The sequence below is a fragment of the Hypanus sabinus genome, chromosome 25 (genome assembly GCF_030144855.1).
Source record: "Hypanus sabinus isolate sHypSab1 chromosome 25, sHypSab1.hap1, whole genome shotgun sequence".
In the NCBI taxonomy this organism is placed as follows: domain Eukaryota; kingdom Metazoa; phylum Chordata; class Chondrichthyes; order Myliobatiformes; family Dasyatidae; genus Hypanus; species Hypanus sabinus.
In genome coordinates, this window is record NC_082730.1 from 49,001,381 (window position 1) to 49,013,520 (window position 12,140).

A 12,140-nucleotide genomic window follows, 5' to 3' on the forward strand; every position below is an offset into this window, starting at 1 on the left:
CCTCACACTTCTCCGGGTTGAACTCCATCTGCCACTTCTCAGCCCACTTCTGCATCCTATCAATGTCTCTCTGCAATCTTCGACAATCCTCTACACTATCTACAACACCACCAACCTTTGTGCAAACTTGAAAACCCACCCTTCTACCCCCACATCCAGGTCGTTAATAAAAATCACAAAAAGTAGAGGTCCCAGAACAGATCCTTGTGGGACACCACTAGTCACAACCCTCCAATCTGAATGTACTCCCTCCACAACGACCCTCTGCCTTCTGCAGGCAAGCTAATACTGAATCCACCTGGTCAAACTTCCCTGGATCCCATGCCTTCTGACTTTCTGAATAAGCCTACTGTGTGAAACCTTGTCAAATGCCTTACTAAAATCCATGTAGATCACATCCACTGCACTACCCTCATCTATATGCCTGTTCACCTCCTCAAAGAACTCTATCAGGCTTGTTAGACACGATCTGCCCTTCACTGACTCCCTGATCAGACCATGATTCTCTAATTGCCCATAGATCCTATCTGTAAGAATCCTTTCCAACAGCTTTCCCATCACAGATGTAAGGCTCACTGGTCTATAATTACCCGGACTATCCCTACTACCTCTTTTGAACAAGGGGACAACACTCGCCTCCCTCCAATCCTCCAGTACCTTTCCTATGGACAACAAGGACAAAGGTTCTAGCCAGAGGCTCAGCAATCTCTTCCCTCGCCTTGTGGAGCAGCCTGGGGAATATTCCGTCAGGCCCCGGGGACTTATCCGTCCTAATGTATTTTAGCAACTCCCAACACCTCCTCTCCCTTAATATCAGCATGCTCCAGAACATCAACCTCACTCATATTGTCCTCACCGTCAGAAGTTCCCTCTCATTGGTGAGTACTGAAGAGAAGTATTCATTGAGGACCTCGCTCACTTCCACAGCCTCCAGGCACATCTTCCCACCTTTATCTCGAATTGGTCCTACCATCACTCCCGTCATCCTTTTGCTCTTCACATAATTGAGGAATGCCTTGGGGGTTTTCCCTTACCCTACTCGCCAAGTCCTTCTCATGCCTCCTCCTTGCTCTTCTAAGCCCCTTGTTAAGCTCCTTTCTTGCTACCCTATATTCCTCAATAAACCCATCTGATCCTTGCTTCCTAAACCTCATGTATGCTGCCTTCTTCCACCTGACTGGATTTTCCACCTCACTTGTCACCCATGATTCCTTCACCATACCATTCTTTATCTTCCTCACCGGGACAAATTTATCCCTAACATCCTGCAAGAGATGCTTAAACATCGACCACATGTGCATAGTAAATTTCCCTGCAAAAACATCATCCCAATTCACACCTGCAAGTTCTAGCCTTATCACCTCATAATTTGCCCTTCCCCAATTAAAAATTTTCCTATCCTCTCTGATTCTGTCCTTTTCCATGATAATGCTGAAGGCCAGGGAGCAGTGATCACTGTCTCCCAGATGCTCACCCACTGAGAGATCTGTGACCTGACCCAGTTTGTTACCTAATACTAGATGTAGAATGGCATTCTCCCGGTCGGCCTGTCAACGTACTGTGACAGGAATCCATCCTGGACACACTTAACAAACTCTGCCCTGTCTAAACCACTGGAACTAATCAGGTGCCAATCAATATTAGGAAAGTTAAAGTCACCCATGATAACAACCCTGTTATTTTTGCACCTTTCCAAAATCTGCCTCCCAGTCTGCTCCTCGGTATCTCTGCTGCTACCAGGGGGCCTATAGAATACCCCCAATAGAGTAACTGCTCCCTTCCTGCTCCTGACTTCCACCCATACTGACTCAAAAGAGGATCCTGCTACATTACCCACCCTTTCTGTAGCTGTAATAGTATCCCTGACCAGTAACGCCACCCCTCCTCCCCTTCTCCCCCCACCATCCCTTTTAAAGCACCTAAATCCAGGAATATTGAGAATCCATTCCTGCCCTGATGCCAGCCAAGTCTCTGTAATAGCCACTACATCATAATTCCATGTATGTATCCATGCTCTCAGTTCATCACCTTTGTTCCTGATGCTTCTTGCATTCAAGTACACACACTTTAGCCCTTCTACCTTACTACCTTTACACCCTTTATTCTGCTTCTCTTTCCTCAAAGCCTCTCTATATGTTAGATCTGGCTTTACTCCATGCACTACTTTCACTGCTCTATCGCTCCAGGTCCCATCCCCCTTGCAAATTAGTTTAAACCCTCCCGTACCATGCTAGCAAACCTACCTGCAAGGATATTGCTCCCCCTCGAGTTCAGATGCGACCCACCCAATTTGTGCAGGTCCCACCTTCCCCAGAACAGATCCCAATGATCCAAAAATCTAAAATCCTGCCCCTTGCACCAACTCCTCAGCCACGCATTTATCTGCCATCTCCTCCAATTCTTACCATCACCTATCATGTAGCACTGGCAGCAATCTTGAGAACGCCACCCTTGAGGTCCTGTTCTTCAGCCTTCTGCCTAGTTTCCGAAACTCAGACTTCAGGACCTCATCCCTCTTCCTGCCTGTGTCGTTGGTACCAACATGTATCACGACTTCTGGTTGCTTTCCCTCTCGTACCAGGATATCATGCACCCAGTCAGAGACATCCCGGACCCTGACACCTGGGAGGCAACAAACCATGTGGGTGTCTTTCTCACATCCACTAAATCTCCTGTATGCTCCCCGAACTATAAGAGTCTACAATGACGACAGCTCTCCTCCTCTCCGTCCCACCCTTCTGCACCACAAGGTCAGACTCAATACCAGAGGCCCTGCCACCATGGCTCACACCTGGTCAGTCGTCCCCACCAACAGTATCCAGGACGGTAAACTTTTCATTCGGGGAAATGGCTACAGCGGTGCTCTGTACTACCTGTCTACTCAACTTCACTTTCCCCCCTCTGACTGTCACTCAACGACCTTCTTCCGGCAGCCTCGGTGTGACTACCTCCCTGTAGCTCTCACCTGTGACTGCCTCATTCTCCCTTATGAGTCAAAGGTCATCCAGCTGCTGCTCCAGATTCCTCACATGCTCTTCCAGATCAGCCAGCTGCATGCACTTCTGACAGATGTGACTCTGGGAGAGTGGAGTTCCCCCAAGACTGCCACATCTCACAGGAGAGGCAAATCACCGTCTCAGGAGGCATTGTAAAGACTAACTGGGAACAAGCTCGTCCTCTGCCTCTTCTCGTCGAAGCCTCAAAGCTCCACTCCTTCACTGGCCGCTTTCCTCACCAGCAGAACCACCCCACCCTTTCTGCCCACCTGTCTGTCCTCTCGATAGGACGTAAACCCTTGAATATTCATTTCCCAGCCCTGGTCCTCTTGCAGCCATGTCTGTTTTTCCTACAACATCATACTGGCCAATTTCCAACTGCGCCTCAAGCTCATCCACTTTATTTTTTATACTTCATGCATTCATATATAATACTTTTAATGCAGTACTTCCCTCAACAAGGCCGCTCCCCAAGTCAAAGCCTGAGAGCTCCACTCCTTTACTGGCAGAGCAGCTTGAGCTACCCCTCTATTTGTCTGAGTTTTTCCAACTGCTTGGTCACCTGACCTCAATTGCCCAATCAGCTGCTTTCTGCTGAGACTGAGGTATTCAAATCTTGAATTGTCTAATTAATTGCTTTCTACTGAGCTATTCAAATCTTAATTGACTTGATTGCACAGTACAACTGCCAAAACTGCCAGAATCTCTTGAGCCAAAGACTTCGACTTTTCTCACAAGGCACTTCCCTTGACAAAGCCGCTCCCCAAGTCAAAGCCTCAAAGCTCTACTCCTTTACTGGCCCACTCACTCATTGGCTGCTCCGCTTGAGCTACCCCTCTATTTATTTGTCTTGAGTTTTTCTAAACTGTTTGGTCACCTGACCTCAATTGCCCAATCAGCTGCTTTCTGCTGAGTCTGAGCTATTCTGACTCAGAATAGATGCATTGAGATGCAGCTTCTTAGAGTCTGTGTTAGGGAACTGGAGCTGGAGTTCAATGACCTTCAGGTTGTTAGGGAAAGTAAGGCAGTAAAAGACAGGAGCTACAGGGAGGTAGTCACCCAAGGCTACAGGAGACAGATAAATGGGTAACTGTCAGGAGAGGGAAAGGAGAATGTCAGATAGTGGAGAGTATCCCTATGGCTGAACCTCCTCAACGTACTTCATTTTGAGTACTATTGGGAAAGACAACATACCGGGGGGGAAGCAACGGACGGCCATGCCTCTGGCACTGATTCTGGCCCTGTGGCTCAGAAGGCAGAGAACTGGAGAGGACAGCAGCAGTAACTGCAGTAATGGCCGACATTTCTGGAAATAGTTCACGACACAGGATAGATATGTCTCACAGAGGAAGAAATTCTCAAATGGCAGAGGCAAGCAACCATGCTAGACAAAGGAAGTTGAGGACAGTATAAAAGCCAAGGAAAGAGCAGATAAGGGAGTGGGAAGTTGAATGATTGGGAAGCTTTTAAAATCCAACAAAGGCAACTAAAAAGTTATAAGAAGGGAAAAGATGAAATATGAAGGGATCCCAAAAGTTTTCTCAGTTAAATAAAGAGTAAAAGAGAGGTGAGTGTTGATATTGGACTACTAGAAAATGATGCTGGCCAAGTAGTGATGGGGACAAAGAAATGGCAGCATGACTGAATGAGTACTCTGCATTTGTCTTCACTGTGAAAGACACTAGCAGTGCCAGAGGTCCGTGAGTGTCATCACTATTAAAAAGGAAAAAGTACGAGGCAAACTGAAAGGTCTGAAAGGTGGATAAGCCACCTGGGCCAGATGGACTACACCCCAGGGTTCTGAGAGAAGTTGAATAGATAATGGATGAATTGGTCATGATCTTTCAAGAATCGCATGATATTGGCATGGTCCTGAAGGACTGGAAAATTACAAATGTTGCTCCGCTCTTTAAGAAGGGAGGAAGATAAAAGAAAGGAAATTATAGGCCTGTTAGCCTAACCTCAGTGGTTGGGGAAGTGTTGGGAGTCTATTACTGAGGATGAAGCTTTGAGGTACTTGGAGACTAATGATAAAAAAAGTCAAAATCGGCATGGTTTCTGTAAAGGGAAATTTGCTTGACAGATCTGTTAGAGTTCTTCGAGGAAGTAACAAGCAGGGTGGACAAAGGAGAGACAGTGGATGTAATTTACTTGGAATTTCAGAAGGCGTTTGATAAGGCGCCACTCATGAGGCTGCTTAACAGGATCAAATCGTATGGCATTACAAGCTGACATGTGTAGCAGAATGACGGACAGGCAGGAGGCAGCGAGTAGGAATAAAAAGAGCCATACCTGATTGGCTGCCGGTGACTACTGGTGTTCCTCAGGGGTCCATATTGGACCACTGCTTTTCACATTATTTGTCAGTGATTTAGATAATGGAATTGATGGCTTTGTGGCAAAGTTTTCAAATGATACAAAGATAGGTGGAGGGGTAGGTAGTGCTGAGGAAGCAATGCGATTGCAGCAGGTCTTAGACTGGAAGAATGGGCAAAAAAGGTGCAGGTGGAATACAGCGTTGGGAAATGTATGGTAATACATTTTGGTAAAAGGAACAATAGTGTGGACTATTATCTAAATAAGGAGAAGATTTAAACATCAGAGGTGCAGAGGGACTTGGGAGTCCTCATGCAAGACTCCCAGAAGGTTCACTTACAGGTAGTCAACCAGGAGATCCTGTCTGTTGTGGCGATCGGAGCAGAGGTGCTCGATGAAGTGGTCCCCCAATCTGCGTCAGGTCTCGCCGATGTAGAGGAGGCCACACCGGGAGCACCGGATGCAATAGATTACCCCAACAGACTCACAAGTGAAGTGTTGCCTCACCTGGAAGGACTGTTTGGGCCCCTGAATGGTAAGAGAGGAAATGTAGGGACAGGTATAGCACTTATGCTTGCAGGGATAAGTACCAGGTGGGAGATCTGTGCAGAGGGACATGTAGACCAGGCAGTCATGGAGGGAATGATCCCTGCAAAAAGCAGAGAGGGGTAGAGAGGGAAAGATGTGCTTAGTGGTGGGGTCCTGTTGAAGGTGACGGAAGTTGCGGAGGATAATTTGCTTGATCAGGAGGCTGGTGGGGTGGTAGGTAAGGACAAGGGGAAACACGGTCCCTGTTGTGACAGGAGGATGGGGTGAGGGCCGAAGTGTGGGAAATGGAGGAGATGCGGGTGAGGACATCATTGATGACGGCAGAAGGGAAACCACGATTCTTAAAGAAAGAGGACATTTGAGATGTCCTTGAATGGAAAGCCTCATCCTTGGAGCAGATGCGGCGGAGATGGAGGAACTGGGAATAGGGAATAGCATTTTTACATTTGGCAGGGTGGGAAGAGGTATAATCAAGGTAGTTATGGGAGTCAGTGGGTTTATAGAAGATGTCAGTGGACAGTCTGTCTCCAGAGATTGAGAAAGGGGAGAGAAGTGTCCGAGATGGACCAAGTGAATTTGAGGGCTGGGTGAAAGTTAGAGGCAAAGTTGATGAAATTGACGACCTCAGCATGGGTGCAGGAAGCAGCACCAATGTAGTCGTCACTGTAGCAAAGGAAAAGTTGGGAAATGGAAAAAGGAAATGGTGAGAATGCAGGTGTACAGGGTTGAGTGGATCCAGTTTCAGCCATGATGGAATGGCAAAACAGACTCAATGGACTGAATGGCCTAATTCTTCTCCTATTTCTTATGGTCTTATGGATGGTAAGGGTATGAAGTGCTCTCTTCCTGGTGCTGGTGGATGGGAGAAGGCAGTTTAAATGTTTTCGGCATGGACTAAGACAAAGAACCTGTTTCTGTACTGTACTCTGATTCTATTACTCTGAATGGTTAAAAAGGTATTTAAAAAAAGACAAACTGAGTAACAAATTATGTATTTCAATAATATATAGAACAAATTAGAACACTTACAATACCATAGTACTATAAAACTATACGCTAATTCTGAAAAATTATTAATGAGGAATTAATCCAGTGTATGCTGCTCTGTTCTTTTGATTGACTATAAAAGAACAAAAATTTGCACAAACACCAACTGAAGGTGATGGATTGCCTTCAAACAATGCTTTTGATATTGTATCCTCCAAATCATTTCATTGTAACATTCAAGGTAATTGTTGATACCTTCAAATTCTTCATAGGTTCCAACTTGTTGAAGTAGTGCAATCATTTCATTCACTCCTGGCAGTTTCAGGCATCTCCAAGCCTGAATGCTTGAAACCACAGTGAGCAAAATGGTTCTGAATTGTCTTGCTGCTTATTTCTCACCAACTATCCAATGACAAAAATCACTCTTTTGAGACAAACACACACAATTAATGCTGTTTGAAAATTATTTGTTCTTCGCACAGCCAAACAAGTGCACACGACTGAAGTTGGTTAGAAACTAACTTCTGTTGCCTTAACTTCTACTGGGGCAATAGTCTCCTGCCCCAATTGAGCAGCATAGTGTCACAGATAATGAAAGGAATTCTGGCTGTTTTTCTTGATTAGTTTTTGTTCTTTAAGAGTTGTCCCAAATGAGTGGCTGCCCCAATTAACTGGAATCCATTGTATTTCTGGTTGAAATTGCTATTTTTGTTTGCATTTGGAGCTTATTTGGGAGTCATAGAGAGATGCATCATGCAAGCAGGCCTTTGACCCACCAGTGATTCAGAGTACTCAGTACACAACTCCGGAGTTCATCTTCACAGACAGTGTGGAACCCATTCAAAGAAAAACATCAATCCCAAGCAAAAAAAATTGCGCAAACAGCAACAAGAACATCAATCTCCTTACATGCAAAAAAAATTATGCACGTGGCAACAAGAAAGAATGAGCAAAATCTCTGAAAATAAAACAAGCTAAAAGAACCCATCTTCATTTCAGCTCAGTGTTCTTTACCTGCAGGCCATCCCAATTTGAAGTTGCCCAAAATAGCAACAGAGCATGGAGCTATAGTCCAATACACAAACTGCAGACCCAGAACTTCAGTACCATCCTCCAACTGCATCGAGGGAGAAAAAGACCATTCGAAAGCATAGACTTCCTCTTGGGAGCAGCGAGGGAGAGGGAGACCAATACAAAACCTTCTTCCATCAGCATTGAGTGAGAAGCTGGTAGACAGTGCTGAGCACTGGCTCACCTTCACACTCACCTCCTCTGTTTCAATCTTCTTTGATGCTTTGATTGGCGAGAAATAGTCAGTCATCTCTCAGCTTCTTGGCCTCAAGGCTGCTTGTCTTGGAGATAGCAAACGGCCAGATCGCTCAACTGGCCTGAAAACAGACCATTAAACTGAACATCATAGACTCTAACTCTACCAGAACAACATTGGAAAGAAGTGAAAGAAACGGAAGCATGGCAGCGCCTCTACTTATTTAGAAGTATGAGGAGATTCTGCATGACAGCTCAGACTTTGATAATCTTCCATTGATGTTCTGTGGAGAGTGTATTGACTGGCTGCATCGCATCTTGGTGTGGAAACACCAATGTCTTTGAACAGAAAATCCACTGAAAGTGGTTTGGCCCAGTACTGATCATCCATTGACATTAATCCCATATTTTATCTTTCTAAGGTGATTTTAATAAAATCTAAATTTTATTGGAATTTAACATTGATTTTGTATTTTAAAAATACATTTATTGAGGTGGGGAGGAGTCATCCTTTTCCAATGACACATAGATACTTTGTTAAAGCAAGATATTTATACAGTACATTCTGTTCTGAAACTTCATTATACTGATTAACTATTGCATAATATTATGGCTTGACAAAGTTATTTTGTGTTGAAAACTTGCAAATATCTCAGAATATGCAATCACACTGGTAGGAGAGATAACGATTCAAGCTGTTTATCATGGATTTCACAAGTCAGCTTGGTGCAAAAATCTAAAATCTACTTTAAGTGACTAAATAGACATGTTGCCAATTTGACTTGATAAATGTCCTGTGTGGCTTCATGAAGGGAGTTCTCACAATCTCCACTTTGCTCTGCAGTGGGGAAATAAATTCCTTCCCTGAACAAAGGTAAATATAATCTTTCATGGACAATGTGCTTTGCACATGTTAAGTTATGGAGTATTAACTTAAGTTGTGTACATATGCCTGCTAGTAACAGTTTTTTATGTTTTGCACAGAAATTGATGTTCATATTAAAGATGTGCGTGGGAAGACAGCATTGGAAATTGTGAAGGAACATCCAGCTCAGAAGAGTAAGGAGATAGCAACTCTTATTCAAGGTAAAGAGCTTCTACTTTTGGTATATCATAAGCTAATTACTCTTTAGCGTAAGAGTCTCACTTTTTATTTGTGGGATGAGATTGGGATTATGGAATGTTATCTCCTGTGTATTTATCTTCCATTTTACTTGATGTTGGTTGGCGTAGAAAATAGAATTGGGATTACGTGAAAATGCTGTTCTTGGACTACAGTTCAGCAGTCAACACCATAGTTCCATCCAGGCTCAACAAGAAGCTTAGAGTCCTTGGCCTTGACCCTGCCTTGTGCAGCTGGATCCTTGACTTCTGACAGATCACCAGCAGGTTGTAAGAGTGGGCTCACTCACTTCCAACCCTCTGACTCTCAATTCAGGAGCCCCTCAGGGCTGGGTACTGAGTCCTCTCCTTTACTCCCTGTATACCCATGACTGTATTGCCATACGTAGCTCCAATCTGCAAATTAAGTTTGTCGACAACACTATATTGATTGGCCATATCTCAAACACTAATGAGGTGGCCTTCAGGGAAGAAGTCACCTCTCTGACAAGGTGGTGTCAACTAAACGACCTCTCCCTCTATGTTGCAAAACAAAGCAGCTGGTTGTGGATTACAGGAGGAATGGAGATGGGCTGACCCCTATTGACATCAATGGATTTGGGGTTGAGAGGGTAAACAGCTTCAATTTCCTCAGCATCCACATCACCGAAGACCTCACGTGGTCTGAACATACCGGCTGTGTGGTGAAAAAGGCACAACAGCACCTCTTTAACCTCAGATGGTTGAGGAAGATTTGGTATGGGCCCCAAATCCTGAGAACTTCCTACAGGGGCATAATTGAGAGCATCCTGACTGGCTGCATCACTGCCTAGTATGGGCACTGTACCTCCCTTAATTGCAGGGCTCTGCAGAGTGGTGCAGACAGTCCAGAGCATCAGTAATTATGAATTTCCCATGATTCAGGACATTTACAGGGGCCCGTAGGATCATTGAGGACTTAAGCCATCTGAACCACAATCTATTCCAGCTGCTACCATCCGGGAAGCGGTACCACAGCATCAAAGCCTAGACCCACAGGCTCCTGGGCAGCTTCTTCCACCAGGCCATCAGACTGATGAAATCATGCTGATTTGTGTGTTCTCTATGTTACATTGACTGTTCTATTTATTATAAATTACTATGATTGCACATGGCACATTTAGATGGAGATGTAACAGAGATTTTTACTCCTCATGTATGTGAAGGATGTAAGAAATAAAGACAATTCAATGGCTGTGTACATACATCTACTGATGCCTCTGGACACATCTTCAGTGATGTTCCTGGAATCACCAGGTGTTTCGGGTCTTTCAACATCATACATCCTCCTCCAGGTGACCCAGCCGGGGCTGATCAGACCCCAGCTTGTGTCCAGATGGCTGGCTACTTATGATTCCATGGCTCCCCTCTTTTGAGCCACAGCCATCTTGAGGCCCTCTCTGCCGCATCAGTGGTACTGCGGATGGCTCTCTTCCTCTCTCCCTTGATGCCCAAATTACTGAAGGCTCTGGCTAAGGTACGGGGTGCGAATCTCCTACAACCAACCTTCACTGGGAGACACCTTGCTCTCCATCCAGCCTGCTGGCAGTTGCTGACCAGTCCTGCGTACTTGGAGAGCTTCCTCTCAAAGGCCTCTTCCAAGCGATCTTCCCATGGGACTGTCAGCTCTAGCATCACCACATGCTTGGTAGACTCGGACACATGGACAATGTCTGGTCGCAGGGTGGTGGGTGCGATATGGTTGCCCTTTCGAGGTCCACCAACAGCTGCCAGTCCCTTGCAGAGGTCAGGATGCCTGCAGATGTTCTTTTGGAGGGTATTGGCTGCTCCCCAACTCTGACAAAGGCAATGACCTGCTTAAAGAGTTGGGACCACTTCGCCCACTCAACTCCTGCGCTGATGGCATCACTTACCTAAGAATGGAAATTACTGGAAACACTTAACAGGTCTGACAGCATTTGAGGAAAGGGAAACAAAGGTTCTTTCAGGTCAAAGATCCTTCTTCAGGACTGGGGCAGTGAGAAAAATTATTTCAAGTTGCAGTGTAAGAGCCAACTGATGTATGGAGTTAAACATGAATCTTGGGAAATGAGGGGAACGTCTCTTGAGAAATGCTAGATGGTTTGAACCTACTTAATCCAGATTGTGAAATCTGTAAATTTGGTTGGAATCTACATGGAATGGATGGGAGCCAGAAACATGCTAAGAGGTTTGTTTGTAGAAGGGATTTTTTAAAACAGTATTACAATATTTTAATGAATGTGATTGTAGGTGCAGTTTGGTCAATCAATTCCATGTTGTGTGAAGCATGGTGGCACCAACAGTGGATGTATTGTGTATGTTTATCATTACAAACCTTGAATGTTTTTTGCCATAAGCTGCTGGTAATTCTGTTTTTAAACTTGCTATCACCAAAAAAACCTGCAAGCAAATATTACCTGTTTCCAAAAACTCCTATTTGATATTATTGATTACAATTCAGCAATAAAAGGCAAGAGGAATACATCATACAGTGGAGGAAAAGATATTTCCAATCCAGTTGCAACTCTCTTGCAGCTGTCAGCTGATAAATATAATTTAGCTAGTTCTTGAATCTCAGCATGTATGTCTTCTGCCATCCAGAAAAAAGATATAGGCGAAGGCAAGGAAGCAAATAATACCTTAATTGTGCATTTTTAAGTGGCGAGAAGCATAGTTAATGCCAAGACAACAGCAAGTGGCAATTTTAAAATTACTGTCATACTTTATTGTGTGTCAGTATCACCAAGGAAAATATTTTGTTAGATCCACATTTGCCTTTCTGAAAGCAAACGTGCCATTCAATCTGATGGCATGTTTTACTAACTTGGAATGATGAATTTGGACTAGTCTTTAAGTAATTTTTATTTAATTTTTAGTAAAACTAAGGAACAATTGTTGATCTTA

General features: G+C 44.4%; 1 protein-coding gene across 11 annotated transcripts in view; it reads left to right on the top strand.

The window, feature by feature from the left end:
- Positions 1-12,140, top strand: part of LOC132381224 (ankyrin repeat and SAM domain-containing protein 1A-like) — a 496,261-nt gene that overhangs the window by 164,245 nt on the left and 319,876 nt on the right. For all 11 annotated transcript variants that reach the window (XM_059950560.1, XM_059950567.1, XM_059950559.1 and 8 more), the window contains one exon: positions 9,099-9,200. In XM_059950560.1, the coding sequence (XP_059806543.1) occupies positions 9,099-9,200 (102 nt within the window). The remainder of the gene's footprint in view (positions 1-9,098; positions 9,201-12,140) is intronic.